This window comes from Lycium barbarum, chromosome 2 (genome assembly GCF_019175385.1).
Source record: "Lycium barbarum isolate Lr01 chromosome 2, ASM1917538v2, whole genome shotgun sequence".
Classification (NCBI taxonomy): Eukaryota; Viridiplantae; Streptophyta; class Magnoliopsida; order Solanales; family Solanaceae; genus Lycium; species Lycium barbarum.
Genome location: NC_083338.1, coordinates 16,262,323 through 16,285,457, shown reverse-complemented (window position 1 = coordinate 16,285,457; position 23,135 = coordinate 16,262,323). Strand labels below are relative to the sequence as shown.

Genomic DNA, 23,135 nt, shown 5'->3' with positions numbered 1-23,135 from the left:
TGCCAGTATTTCCAACAGAATTTGAAGACTTTGCATTTTGTCTTAATTCATGTGAGCTGATTGAAGCAGGTTTTAAAGGAAGCCCTTTCACTTGGTGGAATGGGAGATCTGATGGGTAGTGTATCTTAAAAAGACTTAATAGAATGCTATATAATAATTTGATGTAGCAATGGTTGGTTTCAGTAAAGTGGATCATCTTTCTAGGACTAGTTCTGACCATGCTCATTTGTCGTTATCCGATAATGAACAACAGCAACAATTTATTAGGCCTTTCAAATTTCTGAAGTTTTTATTAGATCATGAATCTTTCCAATCAGTTGTAACTCAGAACTGGCATGCAGAAGAGGAAAGGGATGTATTCTTATCTTTTTAAAATGAAAGTGAAGAAAATTAAAGTCGTTTTATCAGTATGGAGCAGGCAGGTTTTTGGGGACATATTCAAGCAGTTGACTATTAAAGAGGACATTGTGAGAATTAAAGAACAATTGTTTGAAGAGGTTCCCTCTGAAGTTAATAGAATGGTGTTACAAAGAGCTCAAGCTGAACTTAAGAGATACTTGCACTATGAAGAGGAGTTTTGGAGACAAAAGTCAGGCTATGATTGTTTTGCTGAGGGGGATAGAAACACCAAATTTTTTCACAATATTGTAAATGGTATAAGGAAAAGAACTCTAATTAGGAGAATTGAAAATGCAGATGGTAACTGGATAGAAAGTGCTAATGAGATAGCTAATGAGGCCATCTTCTTTTATCAGAAGCAATTCACTCAGGATTCAATGCAGAACTTTCAATCTGAAATGGCTATATTGGATTATATTCCTAGTATGCTTTCATAGGAGGAAAATGCAGAATTGTTGCTATCCCAACTATGGAAGAGGTCAAACAGGATGTGATTGAATTATCAGAGGATAGTGCTAGTGTTCCAGATAGACTCACATGTATCTTTTATCAACGCTGCTGGGCAACTGTTGGTGTAGATTTATTTCATATGGTGAAGGTGTTCTTTGAGGGTCAGACTTTGCCTAAGTCTATCACTCATACAAACCTGGTTTTGTTGCCTATGAAGAATGAAATGGAAAGATTTTCTGACATGAGGCCTATTAGCCTTAGTAACTTTATTAACAAAGTTATCTCTAGGGTGGTGCATCACAAATTGGAGAAATCCCTACCTAGATTGATATATGCCAATCAATCAGGTTTTGTAAAGGGCAGAAATATCATTGAGAATGTTTTGCTAACCTAAGAGATTGTTTCTGATATAAGGTTAAGAGGCAAGCCAGTTAATGTAGTCCTCAAATTGGACATGGCTAAAACCTATGATAGAGTTTCTTGGGTCTTTTTGATGAAGATTCTGAGGAGAATGAGATTTTCTGAGCAGTGTATTGATATAATGTGAAGAATACTAGCTAACAACTAGTATTTTGTACTAATAAATGGACAGGCTCATGGTTTTTTTCATTCATCAAGAGGAGTTAAGCAGGGGGGGGGGTCCATTATCACCTGCCTTATTCATACTATCTGCTGAAGTACTAACAAGGGCTCTTAATGCATTATTTGATGATCAAGCTTTCAAAGGGTATGGAATGCCAAAATGGAGTGCCAATCTTAATCACTTGGCTTATGCAAATGACACCATAGTTTTTGCTTCAGCTGATGCAAAATCATTGGAGTTAATTATGGATACTTTGAAGGCTTATGAAGACAACTCTAGTCAGTTGATTAATAATAGAAAGAGTTCTTTCTAAATGCATCCTGAGGTCTCCAATGCATTAGTGCAGCAAGTTGAGCGGTTCACTGGTTTTACAAGAGGGAACATTCCTTTTACATACATAGGATGCCCAATAACTCATGCAAGGAAAAGGAAAGTTGATTATACAGACCTTATTAAGAGGATCAGAGATAAATTGCAAGCCTAGAAAGGTGAGCTTCTTTCACCAGGAGGCAAGGCAGTATTGATCAAGAGTGTGCTTCAGAGTGTTCCTATCTATATTTTATTAGCTATAAGGCCTCTAAAGTGTGTGATCAAGGAGATTCATCAGATTTTAGCTAAGTTTTTATGTTCTAGTAAAGAGGATATGAAGGCTAGACATTGGGATGCCTGGTTAAAGATGTGTTTTCCAGTTGAAGAATGTGGATTGGGATTCAGGTCCCCTTTTGATGTATCCAAAGATTTGAATGCTAAACTATGGTGGAGATTCAGAACTTCCAATTCTCTTTGGGCAAACTTCCTTTGGAATAAATACTGCAAAAAGTAGTATCCACAATATGTTACATGGAAAGAAGGATCTCAAGTGTGGAAAATGGTGTTAGAAGCTAGAGATAGCATTGAACAAGAGATGGTAGGAAACACATAGTGGTACTGCTAACATCTGGTATGATAACTGGACTAAATTAGGAGCATTACACTATGTTGTTCCTAATGACTTCATTACTGATGACAGTATAGAGGATGTGAGTCACTTTATTATTGAAGATGGATGGAATGAGGAATTACTGCATCATTATTTGCTTGAGGAGGTTGCTAATCATATTGTAAAGGAGCTGAAAGTCCATATTGAAGAAGGTCAGTGGGACAAGCCCTGGTGGATGATGACAAGTACTGGCAAATTCACAATATCTACTGCATGGGAATTATTAAGACAAAGAGCAAACTACTCACAGGTTTATAAGCAGATGTGAATAAAAGGGGTGCCTTTCAAGATCAATTTCCTGCTATGGAGGATGTAGAAGTTCAAGATACCAGTTCATGAGGTGTTGCAAAGTATTGGTATTCATGTGGTTTCTAGGTGCTATTGTTGTACTGCATATCAACAAGAAACAATTGATCATCTGTTTCTTAATGGAGAATTAACAAGTAAAGTGTGGAAATTCTTCTCTGATGATATAGGGATATCCATGGTATGTCATAATGTCAAGCATACTATTCAACTCTTGTAGGAGGCTGATTGTCACTATAAGCTGAAGGTGGTGTTTTAGAGCTGTCCCTGCTATGATCTTATGGCAGATCTGGAAGTGGAGAAATACTACCATACATAGGGGGACCTTGTCACTATATAGAGTATTGGATGAGATCCAGGAAAACATTCATAGGTTCTGTAGAGTTAAATTCCCTGCATGGCAGGACATACCATACAAATGGGCTGATATAGTTAAATATGTGGAAAGTTTCCAACCTTGCATCACCTGTGTTGTTGTAAGATGGGACTTTCCACCTACAGGATGGTTCAAATGGAACACTGATGGTGCAACAAAAGGTAATCCTTGTCCTAGTTCAGCTGCTTTTTATGTGAGAAATGATTGTGGAGATCTTATATATGTTGAAGGAAAGAAACCGACTGATGATGGATCAAGTTTGATTGCAGAAGCTATGGCTCTAAGGGATGGTGTTGCATATTGTGAAAGTCACAATTTGTGGCCATTAATAATTGAAACCGATTCCTTATCCATGAAGAAGTTTATATCTAGTGAATGGGAAGTGCCTTGGAGCATTATTCTAATAGTTAATGAGATTAATAGAAGAAGGAGGACTCAGACCACATAGATTCAGCACATATTCAGAGAAGGGAATGCAGTGGCAGATTTTTTTGACTAACTTAGCTTTTAATTTTGCAGGGACAGTTCAGTTTCATAATTTTCAGGAGTTACCTAATGTAGCAAAGAAGTTAATCAACATGGATAAAGCTCAAGTTCCAAACTTGAGAATCAGATACACAAGGGACAGAAGGACTTGATACAATAATTGCAACAGCCTACTAGCAGTGCAACACATCAACAACAGCTTGAACAACTATGCTGGCTATGCAGCAGATCATCAATAGTTTGAGCTGCTTTGCAACCTCCAAGACTTATAGGGTGGCATGGCATTGCATTGCAGCTGATCATACAATAACTTAAGCAACTTTGCAGCCTTCAAAAGTTGTAGAATTTTTCTAGAATGCCAAAGATATTCCATATCATCTCTTGTACATTAGTTGACAGATTTCATATAGGGTGGTATTAGCATATTTCATGCTCATTCCCTATGTGAAGGATGTTAACTAATATATGAGTGTGTTCTTGCTTCTTTTGCTTGGCATTCCCTCTTCTGAGTGCAACTTGACAACCTTAGAAGCCTGATGAACTACATACCTAGATTCTAGAAGAAAGTTCACAGACTGAAATATATACACCTGGTGAGAGTTTTGAGGTGTGAATATTGGAGGAAAGTCAAGAATCCAGGATTTTCTAGTTGATTAGCTTGGTTAGGTTGTTATTTCTGCATGTTTTAACCTTTTCTTTTCCTTTCTTTTTGTTTTGTATAGACTAGTTTGTTTTGAATAAAGTGCCACCTTTGGTGGTTTTGATTTAAAAAAAATCAATTGGAGATAAGGATCCCTGAAATTTCAGGTTTGACAACAATCAACTACACCGTGCGGCGTGAAATTCGCAACAGGCCAGATTTCTAGCACTATTGCCAATTGCAGGTGCACTCTTCGGGAATTGTCTGGTCCGAGTGCTTCTTTTTGGTTTAGCCGAGCTCTACTATCCACTACCTCTTACCCTAACGTCGACCCCAGTTTCTACCATATACAGATAGTCCCTCCATTTTCTGGATGAAAGTATTACTCCAGGAAATGGATCCGGATAAAACCGAGCAATCCGTACCAAGCCTCCTTGAAAATGGAATTCCATCAATCTTGCACTCTGACCAATGCGAATTCATTATTATTACAGCCGCCTAATTAGTCTTGAGAATCTATCCCTTGTCAGAACTTTTAAACCCTTCAACTTCTTTACTCTGTACTATATAAAGCCCATGCCATATATTTTTTGCCATGCGCTTGAACGAAAACCCTGGACATCAAATTTTTCAAAAACCCTTGCTTGCAACTGCCTGATTCTGAACTCTCTTATGAGTTCCAAACTCTTTCTAAACCTTTATTTTCCATCGCTTGCTTCTACGCTTTCTTCATAGCAATGACTTCCTTTCCGTTGTTAACACAAAGTGCGGATCATCCTTCATCACTACCACATTCTCCGCAGTTGTCAGCGATAGGAGCGGCCAGCCCCGAGGAAGAGTTGGAGTTCCTTTCTGTAGACATCCTCCCATCCGGCTTCAAGTATGCGAATGACTGCAAAATTTCTTCTCACCTTAATTCTGTGGAAAAATTTGAATCCTACATTGATGCCACCAACATTCCCATAGTTCGGAATAATTGTAACTTCAGTGCAGACGTTGACATCTGCCTTATTGGAAGAGGGGTAAGAATCAACCATCATGTTATTGGTTATTCGTTGGCTTATAATTACCCTTTTCGTATTGGGTTTTGTCTTCCCATTCCCCAAGTGATAGAGGAATTCTATCGTCGGTACCGCGTTTGTATTGGCCAAATTGCTCCACAGATTTGGAGGCTCGTATACTGCCTCGAGATTTTGGCCAAAGTAGTCGAGGTTTCTTTTACCCTTGACCATCTGATCCATATCTATCTTCTCTTTTACCCTTGACCATCTGATCCATATCTATCTTCCCTGGGTAATCCGTGGTAGCATAGTTTATTTGTTTCCTCATGGAACTCGAGGCCTCATAGACCTGCAGAATGATTATGAAAGGAGATGGCTGCATCAGTTCGTAATGATTCGTACAGACCAACTCCACCGTTCTCTATCCGTAGGCTTCCCAGAAACATGGAATCCTACCCCGAATCCAGTCGAACCCGAATATGGAATTACTATCTTTAAGTGAGTAGTTGCCCTTTTGAGGAGCCTCTCGTGATATGGGTTGTTCTTGGAGGAGTATGGCACCCGAAGGGTGGAAAGGAACAAACCATGGTAAATTTTAACCTGTCACGACCCAGCCCCGTGGGCCGCGACGGGTGCCCTACTGGGACACCCCAAACGAACTCACACCCAGATCATCATAATCAGACTCGTCCAAACACAATATACGATACTCAAACTCAACATCGTAATCAGACATCTACCGAACACTCATCCTAAGCAGTCGCCCGTACAAATCAAACAAATCACAAATCAGAAAAGAGGCGGAAAATACATCGCCAAATTTTCACACACACACATCCGAAGGGTGGCGGAATGCACATCGCCCCCAGAAGCATACACATACATACACAATCAGAGGCCGACTTGGCCATAGTAGTGTACGGGCCGCTTAAGAACACAAAACTGACTCACATACGAACACACCGGACCCACGACCCACAAATCTGAATACAGGCCTCTAGACAAACAGAACATAAGACATATGAACATAGGACGGGACAGGGCCCCGCCGTACCCACTCATCCAAGTATACAGAATACAGACACAACAAAAGATATGTACCAAAAGTAGGCTCCGGATCAAGGGGAGCTCTCCAACACAGCAGACTGAGTAGCCTAAACTGGAGGACCACCCAAACGAGCTTCTATACCTGCGGGCATGAAACACAGCCCCCGAAGAAACGGGGGTCAGTACGGGAGAAGTACTGAGTATGTAAAGCAGAAGGTACAGAAATCCAAACACAGCTGGAGTCCGAAAGAACAAACACACCAACGTCGCAAACAAAGCAAACCTGTGCGGGAGGCGAACGTACAAAATGCAAATCAAATCATGTATAGGGTTTAGGAACGTGGTCACCCCCCCGACGCTGGTGCCACAACACATCATAACTCCAGAAGTTTTCAAATCTCCGTACAGTCTCCAGACACATCATATCACACACACATCATATCATCAGAACATATCAAATGCCATATCACATCATAACTCCATAAACGGTAACCGGCCCTATGGCGAGGCCTCGGAAACCGTAACACATCATAACTCCCGAATATAACATAGTGCGCACGATCACAAAGTCGGCCCGGGTACCGACGAACGAAGTCATAGCAGACAGCACGAACAGAGTAGTGCAGAAATCATATGCATATCAAAAATAATTTGTCGGACTCAACATATCGTTTACATATAGGAATATACTGACGCCAGAAGGGTCGGAGTAGGAATCGAATTGATAAGAGTAGGCATATAAAGGTTACGAAGTTCCAAACTGTCAAATTCGTAAGAAAACTGTTCATAAGGCATTTTCCGAAAAATCTCACATCATTCAGAGTGCAGAACGTACATTAATGACATAGGAAGTTTCAAACACATCTCTGGATCATACGCAGACGGTTGCGGATCATAACGGACACAAACGAGTCAAACAAACCGAATAAGGGGAGCCGCGGGGCTCGCGGGCCCACCTCGGGTCAAATTGAGGCGGCGGACAAAATTTACAGACTTTCGGCTCCATAGAGCCATCTACGAAAGTTTCGAAGAGTTTCGGACACAACTGCACAAGTTATGGAGGTACGAACATCCTTTTAACCAAATAGGACCAAAAGGCTTCAATCGCGCTGAATGAATAGTGCTCGAACTTGAACCTCGATTTCCGAGAGCAGAGTTATTCCCGAGATTCCGAAATTTACCTAGTAGGTCTAGGACATGCCAAAAGAATAAGAGGTAGGCTTTACATACCTGGTTGGCGCGTTACGCTCCTCAAATCGCAATTCCCGTTTCGTCCAGAAACTGCAAATGGTCACTTTTACCAGTTACTATTCATGAGAATTAACATATTCATCTTCGGGGCTAAACTTGGCTACCGAAATTTCGGCAGCACTTCCCCTATAATTATAACACCCCCGAGACTTAGCTCGGCTCAGAATACAACAACAACAGCAACCCAAACGTCATTAGGCCATACAACCCACAATTATACTACATTACCTTCAAAATTTCACTTTAATACATAAGTTGGAAATTCTTGATTCAACTTCAAAAGTCCAAATCTATTTCCACATTAGTGTATTCATTCACCATTATTCAAACACACCACACACAAGTCCCAACCCACATACAAACACCCCCAAAGTTCATTACTTTCCAATTTTCATTCAAAACACCAAAATTACGACGAACGTTCTAACTTGCGTCGTTTCATTCCAAATTCGTTATTATCAACCGTAAACCTTATTTAAGGTCTTTAATGTCATAAATATACTACGATATACACCAATATACCAAGGACATACATTTTCCGATAACGTCCGAAATCATTTTCTAACACCAATTCAATTCTCCAAACATTCATTTACGATACAAAGGTCATGACACAACTAACAACCTTAAACAAAATCAATTCACACTTGTTCTCCTGTCTTAAGGCACACGGCCAAACACACTCTTTTCACACACACACGCCACACACAAACCCAACCCCATCCCATAATCTTCACACTAATTCAATCACCAACACATACACATCCATTTCATATCATTAAAACATAAAAATCTTACCTTTTTCTTGAAATTCCGATTTGCCGCAAACGAGCACCTTACGCCAAACTAATTGTCTCACGTCGGAGAGCGTCTTGAGCACTCCACAACTATGCCAAACTCGAGAATTTTAAGGCTAAGATTAACGCTTGCCAAATTTTTTTTTCTCTCTAACCCTCTCGGCCGAGAGCCTCTTGATGGGTGTTCTAGAATTTTTTTTTTGTGCTATTTCCTTGATAATTCCCAATGGCAAGTAGATATATATCCATATCTAGTCATGTGCTTGGCACATGACATAATAAATGGGTATGGGCCAAAGGCTATGGCCGGCCACCCCTACTTACTTGGGCCTCATTTTGTATTCCATTTTCTTGGCCCAATTCATGTTATGTCCCGTTTTGTAATTCCCGAAACAAATTTCCAAAATTCCAAATTTACCCTCGGCCTTCCCCGAGGTCTTGACATTTATGACTCCATAACCAACATGTTCATATTCACCAAAATCAAAATATTTCCTCAACGTACACAAGTCTTCTTTATTTCTCGATTTCCCGTTATACGAAAATACGGGACATAACATTCCTCCCCCCTTAAGAACATTCGTCCTCGAATGTTGAATCGAACTCATGGGTGTCGTACTACTCCGGGAGGGTTCTCTTGATAGTTGTCCTTTATTGATTTCTCTGACATGTCTTCTTTACCAATACTAGGGTAGATTTTTTCACATCTCTGACTCAAATACCTTCATAGTACCTTTTCTCATACTCTACGTAATCACCGAACTCTGCATTATATTCTTGTAAGGGACGGACGCTTTCCAGACACCATCGTCAATATCATCTTCTTTTCACACTCCTGAGTTTCCTTACCACATCGTCGTAATCTCACTTTACTTCATATCAGACACTTCATGCCCAACAGATTCAGAACTAAAACCGGACGGATTCATAATCGGAGGCAGACATACTCAACCATGGCGGACGGATTCGTAGTCATCATCGAAGGTACGGAAGCATATCAGACACATCTGAGATCGGAGTCAGACGTACAAAGGAGTATCGGACGCATTCGTAAACAGAATCAAACACACGAAGGTATACCAAACAGATTCACAATCGAAGTCAGACGTACGGACTCATATCGGACAGATCCGAAGTCGGAATCAAATATACAGGGTTGTTTCATACAAAGTCGTGACCAGTCAAACCGAAGTGCATCGAACACACACGCGGTCAAAATCAAACGCACCGAAGCATATCAGATGAATTTATATCCAGAGTCAGACCCACAGAGGTGTGCCAGACAGAAACAGATTCAGAATCAAACGCACAAAAGGTTCATCGAACAAGAACGCAGTCGAACTCAGAAATATAGAGGCGTACTAGGTAGAGCCTCATCGGCATCGGAAGTGCAGAAGCACTAAGGATAGAATGTCAATTTGGGATTAAATCATTTATATTAAGGCTCCAATAATTCATGAGAATTTCCCTTTAGTGGCAAACTCCCCCATCAGTCGTCACACAATTTACCTTGCGTCTTACGTATCGACTCCTTCAAACATTCCAACTACTCACACTGCTTATCCTCTATTTACCACAACATTAGTTTCCGGGCTCGGCTCTTAGCCCTCATGGCCCTGAATGAAAATCATACACACACACATACACATACACATACACACGTTTACTCATACCTTACTGGCGAGCATCTCTGACTGTTATTCAAATTCGTTCAATTTCCCAAGCGGTGTCATACCCTTTTCTTTTTGCCCATTTAGTCCGCCTCGTTCCGCGCGACTCTCGAAAGGGCACTAATTATTCCACACACATTCTATTTATCTTTGGTTACCCCAAATTCTCATTTACATTAATCATACTTACACTTGTGCAAAATTTTGCATTACTTCCCAGGGGGTCACCCATCCCAGAATTGCTCTGGCTTGAGCACGCTTAACCCCGAATCTTTTACGTATTTTAACGCGTTAGGGCTGATATAATTTCTTCAATTGCCCCGCACGACCTTTGTCACGTAATTTTAGGCCAAACGGGGTCTTAGCAAATTTTTTTTTTGGAAATTTTTCGTAGCGGGTCCCACTCTCGGCTAAGCCGTACCATTTCCTTGTCGCCTTTCTGAATTCCCAACATTCACTTTCATACACATATACATATGATCACAACTAACCCACGAGTCTAAGCCTCCAATTAATCGATGTGATCCGATAGGAATGCCACCGTAAGGTGTTCTCTGGCTACCGTCAGAAGAAAACTAAAGCCCGATAAGTATCGCGGGGCCTTTTGTACTTAGTCTACATATTTACTTCTATTTTTCTGGAAAAATTTGGGCAGAGTTTCCTCTGTATTTCTTACTATCCGAAACCTGTGCACCAGAAATACCAACCACGCCTCACAGGGCCAACACATATGCACACACATACACATCATATCACGTCGTAACGCAGCCACACAGGGCTGATAACTTCAAATGAGAATTATAACGTCGTCGACACTTACCACACGTGCCCAACTCAAACGGCATCGGAGGCACTTTCCTGTTTACCTTCCTCCAGAATTTCCAAAATCACTCGGACGGTGGGGACATTTAGTCACCCTTACCTTGGGTCACTAGATCTCTAATTCCTTTAAATTTCCGTCGTCTTCATAGAACAACGTTTCGTGAATAACATACACATATAGAAAATTCTAAAAACTCGTACACTTATAAATAATCAATATTGGGTCTGACCTAGGGAGCTGCCGTGAGAGGTATGTCCACTATCATCCACGTCTGTCTGCTCCCTGGCTATCTGGTCTCCATTATCACTTGCATCTGAATCGGAGGGGTACGGACGATCAGACAAATCCCGGCTCACCGGTGACCCAGGCCAAGAACCGGAGAAATCCATAGCACTCTCCGAGGTGGCCGGGCTATCACGGTCCTCCCTAATAACCAGAGCTCGTGCATACTCAAAAATATCCTCCTGCGTCGTCCCAGAAGAATGCTCCGATGGGTCTGCCTCATCACTATCTTCCTCCGCGGAGGTAAGAAGCTCCGGAGGGGTCATTGCCAGACCCTCCGAGATATCTGTGTCATAGCCATCCTCCACGGGATCCTCCGCCCCAGGGATCGGAGACTCTGGAGGAATCGTAGAGGGGTCCTCCGACGGATCCGTGTCATAGCTATCCTCCGGGGAATCCTCCGAAGGATCCGTCTCGGTCGAGTAACTGGGGCCCTGCCTACTTGGCCCTGGTGACAGCCTGGGGGCCTTCTTGGCACCCCCATCCTCATCGTCAGACGCCGTCCTCTTCATCCTTCACCAACCTACAATCACCTGCAGGAAGAGGGTCAGAATCATCTTTCCCCAAATACCGACACTCCTGCTCCCTGGAGCCTTGCTGTAGGAACAGCAATTCGTAAGGGAGAATCATTCTAATCATACAGCTTTATCGCACGATCTGAGAATACAAAGAAGGGTAACATCCTAAATGCCCTGTAGCTTCCCGTCTATAGATGTGGTGCACAACACATCGATAAACAAGACTCTACAAGACACGGCCTGTAGACATTCCGAGGACAAACCGCTCTGATACCACTTTTGTCACGACCCAGCCCCGTGGGCCGCGACGGGTGCCCTACTGGGACACCCCAAACGAACTCACACCCAGATCATCATAATCAGACTCGTCCAAACACAATATACGATACTCAAACTCAACATCGTAATCAGACATCTACCGAACACTCATCCTAAGCAGTCGCCCGTACAAATCAAACAAATCACAAATCAGAAAAGAGGCGGAAAATACATCGCCAAATTTTCACACACACACATCCGAAGGGTGGCGGAATGCACATCGCCCCCAGAAGCATACACATACATACACAATCAGAGGCCGACTTGGCCATAGTAGTGTACGGGCCGCTTAAGAACACAAAACTGACTCACATACGAACACACCGGACCCACGACCCACAAATCTGAATACAGGCCTCTAGACAAACAGAACATAAGACATATGAACATAGGACGGGACAGGGCCCCGCCGTACCCACTCATCCAAGTATACAGAATACAGACACAACAAAAGATATGTACCAAAAGTAGGCTCCGGATCAAGGGGAGCTCTCCAACACAGCAGACTGAGTAGCCTAAACTGGAGGACCACCCAAACGAGCTTCTGTACCTGCGGGCATGAAACACAGCCCCCGAAGAAACGGGGGTCAGTACGGGAGAAGTACTGAGTATGTAAAGCAGAAGGTACAGAAATCCAAACACAGCTGGAGTCCGAAAGAACAAACACACCAACGTCGCAAACAAAGCAAACCTGTGCGGGAGGCGAACGTACAAAATGCAAATCAAATCATGTATAGGGTTTAGGAACGTGGTCACCCCCCCGACGCTGGTGCCACAACACATCATAACTCCAGAAGTTTTCAAATCTCCGTACAGTCTCCAGACACATCATATCACACACACATCATATCATCAGAACATATCAAATGCCATATCACATCATAACTCCATAAACGGTAACCGGCCCTATGGCGAGGCCTCGGAAACCGTAACACATCATAACTCCCGAATATAACATAGTGCGCACGATCACAAAGTCGGCCCGGGTACCGACGAACGAAGTCATAGCAGACAGCACGAACAGAGTAGTGCAGAAATCATATGCATATCAAAAATAATTTGTCGGACTCAACATATCGTTTACATATAGGAATATACTGACGCCAGAAGGGTCGGAGTAGGAATCGAATTGATAAGAGTAGGCATATAAAGGTTACGAAGTTCCAAACTGTCAAATTCGTAAGAAAACTGTTCATAAGGCATTTTCCGAAAAATCTCACATCATTCAGAGTGCAGAACGTACATTAATGACATAGGAAGTTTCAAACACATCTCTGGATCATACGCAGACGGTTGCGGATCATAACGGACACAAACGAGTCAAACAAACCGAATAAGGGGAGCCGCGGGGCTCGCGGGCCCACCTCGGGTCAAATTGAGGCGGCGGACAAAATTTACAGACTTTCGGCTCCATAGAGCCATCTACGAAAGTTTCGAAGAGTTTCGGACACAACTGCACAAGTTATGGAGGTACGAACATCCTTTTAACCAAATAGGACCAAAAGGCTTCAATCGCGCTGAATGAATAGTGCTCGAACTTGAACCTCGATTTCCGAGAGCAGAGTTATTCCCGAGATTCCGAAATTTACCTAGTAGGTCTAGGACATGCCAAAAGAATAAGAGGTAGGCTTTACATACCTGGTTGGCGCGTTACGCTCCTCAAATCGCAATTCCCGTTTCGTCCAGAAACTGCAAATGGTCACTTTTACCAGTTACTATTCATGAGAATTAACATATTCATCTTCGGGGCTAAACTTGGCTACCGAAATTTCGGCAGCACTTCCCCTATAATTATAACACCCCCGAGACTTAGCTCGGCTCAGAATACAACAACAACAGCAACCCAAACGTCATTAGGCCATACAACCCACAATTATACTACATTACCTTCAAAATTTCACTTTAATACATAAGTTGGAAATTCTTGATTCAACTTCAAAAGTCCAAATCTATTTCCACATTAGTGTATTCATTCACCATTATTCAAACACACCACACACAAGTCCCAACCCACATACAAACACCCCCAAAGTTCATTACTTTCCAATTTTCATTCAAAACACCAAAATTATGACGAACGTTCTAACTTGCGTCGTTTCATTCCAAATTCGTTATTATCAACCGTAAACCTTATTTAAGGTCTTTAATGTCATAAATATACTACGATATACACCAATATACCAAGGACATACATTTTCCGATAACGTCCGAAATCATTTTCTAACACCAATTCAATTCTCCAAACATTCATTTACGATACAAAGGTCATGACACAACTAACAACCTTAAACAAAATCAATTCACACTTGTTCTCCTGTCTTAAGGCACACGGCCAAACACACTCTTTTCACACACACACGCCACACACAAACCCAACCCCATCCCATAATCTTCACACTAATTCAATCACCAACACATACACATCTATTTCATATCATTAAAACATAAAAATCTTACCTTTTTCTTGAAATTCCGATTTGCCGCAAACGAGCACCTTACGCCAAACTAATTGTCTCACGTCGGAGAGCGTCTTGAGCACTCCACAACTATGCCAAACTCGAGAATTTTAAGGCTAAGATTAACGCTTGCCAAATTTTTTTTTCTCTCTAACCCTCTCGGCCGAGAGCCTCTTGATGGGTGTTCTAGAATTTTTTTTTGTGCTATTTCCTTGATAATTCCCAATGGCAAGTAGATATATATCCATATCTAGTCATGTGCTTGGCACATGACATAATAAATGGGTATGGGCCAAAGGCTATGGCCGGCCACCCCTACTTACTTGGGCCTCATTTTGTATTCCATTTTCTTGGCCCAATTCATGTTATGTCCCGTTTTGTAATTCCCGAAACAAATTTCCAAAATTCCAAATTTACCCTCGGCCTTCCCCGAGGTCTTGACATTTATGACTCCATAACCAACATGTTCATATTCACCAAAATCAAAATATTTCCTCAACGCACACAAGTCTTCTTTATTTCTCGATTTCCCGTTATACGAAAATACGGGACATAACATAACCTGCTTGTGGAATTTCTCATGTGTGTTTCCACTTAATACTCTAACCCAAACCTTCGATTTTTAGGGCTTCCCATGAAGAATTTTTCTCTAAAAGGGAAAAACATTATCGAAGGGGATGCCGAGGATGTCATCGAGGGAAACAAGACAATGGCTGCTTCGGCGAAGGCATCGTGATGGAGAGTCCCTACGAGCTCCTCGGCTATTCCTTCAGGGATAGGCTCTTGGGTAAGATTATGCCATATCTTGCAAACTTCGGGGGAGATTTCTTGTGGTGGACCATCCCCGGTGATTGTTCTAGATGAAGAGAATCCATCGGAGCAAAGTACCCTGGTTTGACTATTTCAAAGGACTGCCCTGAAGCTATTTAGCCGATGCATGATTTTGTAGAAGTATCCAAGGGTATGAACAGAAGTTCTCAACCTTTGGTTTACCATACTGGATCAGATTTTCTTTTCGTTTCTAGTTTAGGACCATAAGTTAGGCATTTTGTTTTGTGAGGCTAATGTAACTGAGAAAGTCGGATATCCGTTGCAAATGTAGTAGAAAACTTCTTCAAATTGAACCAAACCTATTCGGATTATGCATGTTTTCATTGTCCTTTAATTCTCACCCGAGCGCAGTTAGTCATTACTTTCTGTATGGATTCTTCCCTTCTTTTAAGTTTTTGTTACACAGAGCTTATCGATATCTTATCCTGTAAGTTTCGAAATAAGCGAGAAAAATCAAATGTCTTATCAACTGCCACGTCCATTTGACTTCGGCCAAGTGTGGCTTTACTATTGGCCGACCCTTTGGTTAGCTGATCAATGCACTTCCATCATTATGAACGCTCGCTTATAAATAGTTCAACCATCCCCATTTTTACTATTTACAACCTTCAAAAATTACTCTTCGATCTTAATCTTTTCTTTCCTTTGCATGAGAAGCAAAGAACCCTCGTCGGAATCTTCAAGTTTCCCGTCGAAATCACTAAACTATTCATCAGAATCTCCATCCTTCTTCGTTGGAAACTTCATCTTGTTCTTGATTTTTCCGTGGAACATCAAACCTTTATAAGAATTTCTTTCATCTTCCCTTTCTTCTACATAACTTTATCAAAAATGGCTTTGAGTCCAAGGCCCTCTTCTCATGAAGCCTCTCCGGTGGGATCTCCTCAGCCAACTGATACTGAGGTTAGAGTTCCATTTGAACCCCGGGGTAAGGACGTCATCCCTTTGGTATACCATTTCGACTCCGAATTCACAATTAAAAATCCCTCGAAGGGTAACAACGCCGATCGGGGTTATCATGTCAGGCTTTATCCCTCCACAATTAATGCTACTATTATTCCCAAGGTCCGTTCAGAATACAGTTAGAGATACCGCCCCGCCGAGATTATAATCCTGAGCCCTGATGATGACATCACCACTTAGGTGGAAGGGTACTCATCCATTTATACTTACCCTTTCACCCTCAATCTTGACCCTCTGATTGATAAGTTCATTCTTGATATATGAAGGATATATAAATTGTGCCTTGCACAAATTAGGCCGAACATTTGGTGGATCGTCATATCCATCTGCTTTTGGCAAACAATGTTAGGCTTCCGTTTACTTTACACCACCTGATCCATCATTATTCTCCTCAAATTTTTCATGGTGGGATCGCGACGAATATAAAGATCGTGGTTGGCTCGAACACTTCATTCGGATCAAGATTGAGGAAATCGTTCCTCGAGATTGCCTCCCCTTCCCCTAGAAGTGGAACAAAGCCCATAAGTTCCATAGATTTCTCTTATTTCTTCGGTTTCTTCTAAGTTCTTTATTTCTCTAACTTCCTTCTCTTCAATCCTTTTCCACTTTCAGCCAACGTGTGGCTTTCGGATACCATATCCGATTTTGAGAAGTGGGTGGATGCCATAGTGGCATAGCACCCTCATGAAATTAGTACTTGGAGAGACCACTCCGCAGGCAAGTGGGTAGCAAAAACCCACGGCGAGCCTTCCGTTTATTTTTTACACTTTTTTGGCTTTACCTCATAACCTTTATTGGTGATTAACCCTGTGTAATGCAAGTCTGAAGAGGGGTAAAGTCAATTTGAGGCCTGTGCCTTCAGATGCTCCCCCGGCGACTGAATAAATATTTGATCTGACTAGTATGGATGAAGTCGTTGCCAAGGCTTCGAGGAGCAAGAAGCAGAGTAGATCTTCTAAGCCCTCGTCCTCAACAGGCTAGAAAAATAAGAGAACTACTCAGACTCAGACGTTGAGAGACATTCTCGAGGATGACATTCTTATGAGGTCCGTGGGGTGGACACGGTCGCCGCTACTAGTGTTAGGGCAGGTGGTACTCCAGTCATTACCACGGAGGGAAATGTGACCGAGGTGAACGGTCAGAATGTTGAGGGTGGCAATGCGCAGCCCTCCGATTTGCCAGACCTCAGCCCATCGGGACCCATAGTCCTAGAGAGTCCCATTTTAATAGAGGATGAACTGCCATGGCCGAATCATCCGGAACTACTTCCTCCCTCTCCCTCGAGCAGGAGGAGTTTGAAGATATGTTGGATGCTGATGCCTCTACTCCTACTGCCATTGCAGATCTTGTGGGATTTAATTTTTGTATTCCTCAAGGTCAAAAAAGACCTTTGAGGGCCACCGAATCAGGTTCTCGCCCACACTTTGTCGATACTTTTCCAGCCCCAAGTGCTAAGCCAAATGAAACTAGGTCCATCGTAGTCACTGTCCCTAAGGACACGCACTTCATGTCTCGACCGATTGGAATAGCCAGTTATCTTCGGTCCCTTGCGTCCGATAAGGACCGAGAAAAATTAGAACGAGTCTCGTGGCATTGTCTTTTTAACGAGAGCATACATTCAGCCAATCGGGTATGTTCAACATCCTCGGTTTTGATTTCATCTTGTGATTTGTACTTATGCTTAATCTGAGTTTTTCTTCTTTTCTGCAGTCCGTTCTTTTGCCGCGTGAGGGCTTCCTTAGATGTACAAGGGAGAATGCCGGGCTGTGTAACCATCTCGAGGATGTTCGGGGCCAGCTGGATGCACAAGTTCGTGAGACCAAAAAATTCAAGTTCCTGTTGTAGGAGAAGGAAGATCAGCTGATTTCGGTGGGTGACTCCTCGGTACTCAAGGCTTAGCTTGTGGCCGCCAAATAGGGAATGCTTAAGGCTAAAAATGACCTGGAGAACCTACTCGAAAGGTATATTATTCTTTTGGTGGATAAGCGAAAGCTCGAGGCAGTACTTAAGGAGGAGGAGACTGCTGATGCTAATCTGCGACAGGGGCTCGAAGTTGCCAAGGCTGAGATTGTCCACCTCACCGCCAAGCGTGATACCGAAAAGGAACGTTCGAAGGTAGCCCAAGAAAGGGCTGATACCCGAGCCAGGTCTGTTGAGGGTCTCAAAGAATAGCTCGAAGTAGCCAACCGAGATCTGGATATCCTAACTCAGCAGAATGCCGGGCTGATGACCAAAATTCTACAAGCATTGTCCAAGTGGGATCGGATTCAGGCCCAAGCCGATGCCGATGTCAAAGCCGTCATTGACCGTTCTACCCTACGAGCTGAGCATATGAAATGGAAAACCCGGGTGCTTGCCCTTAAATAAATCCAACACAGCATTGAGGACATAGGTGCGAAGATTGCTCAGGCCGAGGAGGTAGAGGCTCGGACCCAAAAATCTTTCTTGGGCGACAGTTCAGAAGAAGAGCCTGCCACTTCTGAGGAATTAGATTCCAAGAAGGAGGAATAGATAGGCCCTTAAGCTTAGAAAAAGTGTTATCTTTCTTTTATTTGTAAACTTCGGGCGGTATTTGCACAAGTTAGTTTGTTTAAGGTTAATCACCTTATGAGAACAAACAAGTTTTGCACCGAGGTTGGTGACTTATGTAAATTTCATGCTTGTGAATTAAGGCATCTCCTAATCACTTTAGGCATTCGGGCTGGTATTTCCAGCCTTTCAGACTTAAGTGTTTTTTAGTCTTTTATTTTAGGCTAAGTCCATTTTAGACCTTCTAAAGCCTTTGTAAATGAGTCGGGCTCTATTCGTTAGATTTTGTTTGAGACAAACTGTTATTTTATCCGTTGATTGACTTCAATACTCCCTAGTTCATAGTCCCTGGTTCAGGGTTGTTTACAAACTTTGGAGCATAATGGACATCTGAATGTTAAGTGGATATATTGTGAACAGTAATATGCGCAAAGCTTAAACCGAAGTGTTCTTCTCATTTCACAAGCTTGTATAGTACAACTGCCAAGTGGCATTCTGATTTTTGTCATAACAAAATTAACTATTCGGGAACGACTCATTCAGTCATTTGGCCCTTACAACAAATCCTAATGCAGGAACTTTCAAAGAAACCATAATCGATTCGGCCTCGTTGGGCTTATATGATACAATCGGTTTGGCCTCGTAGGCTTATGATATGATAGTCCCTTAGTGTTTTTGTTCGAAGTATGAGAATAGAAACACTATCGTTGATACCGAGCAGTCCTCGGTCCTAGCACTTGGCTAGTCTTTTTCACTAAAGTAATACGATGTACATTGTTTCCTTGTTAAAAATCTTGCCGAAAAACCCACTTTGGGACAAAACCGAGCTAAGGGAAAAAAGTGCAACGCGTGTTTTCTTATCTAACTCTAATCTTCCTAACTTCATTTGGGCTTTGCTCCTACAAGGATCAAAACGGGTAAGTTAATAAATTCATGAAGAGGGTTCGGGTCATACCTTAGCAATAGCATCTCTTTAAGTGTGCTACATTCCAATTGTTTGACAATTGCTGGCCACCCTTGGATGTGAGCTGGTATGATCCTTTGCCGGTTATACCGATCACTTTGTACGACCCTTTCTAAATTGGACTAATCTTCCCCTCATCAGGGTCTTTTGTGTGTAATGTGACCTTTCGGAGGACCAAATCCCCGATCTGGAAATGTCGAAGATTGGTTCTTTGGTTGTAATACCTGCCCATCCATATTTTTTGTGCTGCCAAACGAACTAATGCTGCTTCGCGTAGTTCCTCTGTTAAATCGAGTTTTACTGCCATAGCCTTGTTATTTGACTCTTCTGTGGCGTATTGGAATCTTAGGCCCGGCTCCCCGACTTCAATAAGGATCGGAGCCTTCGCTCCATATACAAGGGAAAATGGCATTTCACCGGTGCTTGACTTCGAGGTTGTTCTGTACACCTAGAGTTCTTCCGGTAAGATTTCTTTCCACCTACCTTTGGATTCATCCAACCGTTTCCTCAAGTTCTGAATGATAGTCTTGTTTGTTGATTCTGCCTGCCTGTTTGCACTCGGATGATACGGAGTGGACATTATCATTTTTATCTTCAGGCCTTCGAGGAAGTTATCGACTTTGTTACCTATGAATTGTCGACCATTTTCATATGTGATCTCGATCGGGATGCCGAACCGGCATATGATGTGATCCCATATGAAGTTGATAACCTCCTTTTCCCGTACCTTTTTTAAGGCTTGCGCTTCAACGCATTTAGAAAAATAGTCAGTCATAAACAAAATGAAATGAGCCTTACCTGGTGCCCAAGGTAAAGGGACGACAATGTTCATTCTCCAATTTATGAATGGCCATGGGGACAATACCAGATGAAGCAATTCTCCCAGCTGATGGATTATAGGGGTGTGCCTTTGACATCGATAACATTTTCAAATGAAGTTCTTCGTGTCTTCCTCCATATGATCCAGTAGTAACCGGCTCGAATCAACCTTCGAACTAACGATTCAACCCCGGAGTGATTACCATAAGTTCTTTCATGGACTTCGCGCATTGTGTATTCCATCTCTCCAGGCCCCCAAACACCTGCCTAAAGGACCGTAAAATGAACGTCGATATATTTTTCCTTCAATCAAATTGTATCTTGCCGCCTTGGTCCTAAGAGCTCGTGACTCTTTAGGGTCCACTGGTAATTTTCCCTCTGCCAGATAGTAGATGAACTTGTTCCGCCAGTCCAAGTTAAACTTTCCATTTTAACTTCGGCGTGGCTGATTTTGACGCCGAAGTTCATTAATTAGACCACAGTCTCCGAGTTAAACTCCTCCGTTCCGATCGAGGAGCCTAGGTTTGCCAATGCATCTGCCTCGGTGTTTTGTTCCCTCGGCACATGCTGCATAGTCCATTCTTTGAATCGGTGCAAAACTACCTGTATCTTCTCTAAGTTTCTTTGCATATGATCATCCTTCACATTGAAAACCCCGTTTACTTGAGTCACGACCAAGAGTGAGTCGCATTTTTCTTCGATGATTTCTGCCCCCAAACACCTGGCCAGCTCCAAACCTGCAATCATAGCCTCATACTCAGCTTCATTGTTAGTCAATTTTAAAGTTCTTATGGACTGCCGAATGATATTCCCCACAGGGGCTTTAAGTACAATCCCAAGCCTAGTCCTTTTCACATTGGTGGCTCCATCTGTGTATAGGGTCAAAATCCCCGAGGTTTGACTTAAGGTTAAAAGAAGTTCTTTCTCTACCTGGGGCACCATTGCGGGGGTAAAATTTGCCACGAATTCTGCCAAAATTTAGGACTTTATAGCCGTTCAGGGCTTATATTCGATGTCATATCCGCTGACTTTGACTGCCCATTTTTCCAACCTATCGAATAATTCTAGTTTATGCATAACATTTTTTAACGGGTATGTCGTTACTACGCATATAGGGTGACATTGAAAATAAGGCTTTAACTTTCCAGATGCACTTAATAAAGCTAGGGACAATTTTTCTAGGTGGGGGTTAGCGTTTCTCCGTTTCCCCCAAAGTTCTACTAACATAAATAAAAAATTGTCTACCTTCTTTTTCTCGGACCAGCGCTCCATTTACCGCGACTTCGGACACTACCAGAATAAGTACCACTGCTCGTCTGCCTTCACGGTATGCAACAGAAGTGGGCTCGATAAATACCTTTTCAATTCTTCTAGGGCCAACTGACACTCTTGTGTCCATACGAAGTCATTTTTCTTTTTGAGCAACACGAAAAATCTGTGGCTTTTATCGGAAGATCAAGAAATGAATCCGCTTAAGGCCGCGATGCTTTCTGTCAATCTCTGCACTCCTGTTACATTCTCGACTACCCAGATATCCTCAATGGCCTTGATCTTATCCGAGTTAGTTTCGATTCCTCGATTTGACACCATGAAACCCAGGAACTTACCTGAACCTACTCCGAAGGCGCACTTCTCTGGGTTCAGCTTCATGTTGTACTTGCATAGTATGTCAAAGGTCTCCTGCAAATGCTTTAAATGGTCCTCTGTTTCCAGGGACTTAACTAGCATATCGTCAATATAAACTTCCATTGTTGTACCCACTTGATTTTTGAACATTTTGTTCACTAGGCATTGATAAGTAGCACCGGTATTTTTAACCCGAACGACATTATGTTGTAACAGTAAGTTCCGTACTTGGTTATAAAAGAAGTTTTTTCCTGATCTTTCGGGTTCATTCAGATCTGTTTGTACCCGGAATAAGCGTCAAGAAAGCTTAATATGGTGTGGCCAGTCGTCGTATCAATCATGCGATCGATGTTAGGCAAAGGAAAAGAATCCTTTGAGCATGCCTTATTCAAATCTTTATAATCTATGCACATTCTAAATTTGTTACCCTTTTAGGTACAACCATGTCATGACCCAACCCGAGGGTCATGACGGGCACCCGGAGCTAACCCACCGGGTACCTCTCATCATACTTTTAAAATCATAACTAGGTGAGCCACATGGCTAACTCGTAATTTCTATGCATCAATAATACAAATTCCATCGGACTAAGGCACTTTTATATCAACATCATCAACTATGCCCATATACATATACATAAGAAGGATAACAAAATGATATACAAAAATATGAGCCGACAATGCTAAGAGACATCTAGCTATACACAACTATCTACGAGCCTCTAGAAAGAATATGTAACATCATAAAGATGGGATAGGGCCCCGCCATGCCCATACAAATACAAAAAAGAATAGTACCAACGGTTGTAGCTCCAAATCAAATGGAGCTCCTCTAGACAATCTCTGATAAAGCAGCCTAAGGGTCGAGTCTGTCTCCTTGTCCACCTGCGGGCATGAACGCAGCGTCCACAAACAAAAGGACGTCAGTACGAACAATGTACTGAGTATGTAAGACATAAGTAATAACATGATAAAAGCATGAAGGATAACATAGGATAGAAGATCCATTTATACCTCTTGAC

The 23,135-nt window shown here is 42.3% G+C and overlaps 1 protein-coding gene across 1 annotated transcript; it reads left to right on the top strand.

Annotated features, from left to right (window-relative positions):
* The first annotated feature begins 868 nt into the window (after nucleotides 1-868).
* LOC132628395 (uncharacterized) lies at nucleotides 869-1,243 on the top strand. The gene has a single exon (XM_060344177.1). It carries the CDS (start codon nucleotides 869-871, stop codon nucleotides 1,241-1,243), a length of 375 nt encoding a protein of 124 aa, XP_060200160.1.
* The last annotated feature ends 21,892 nt before the right edge of the window (nucleotides 1,244-23,135 follow it).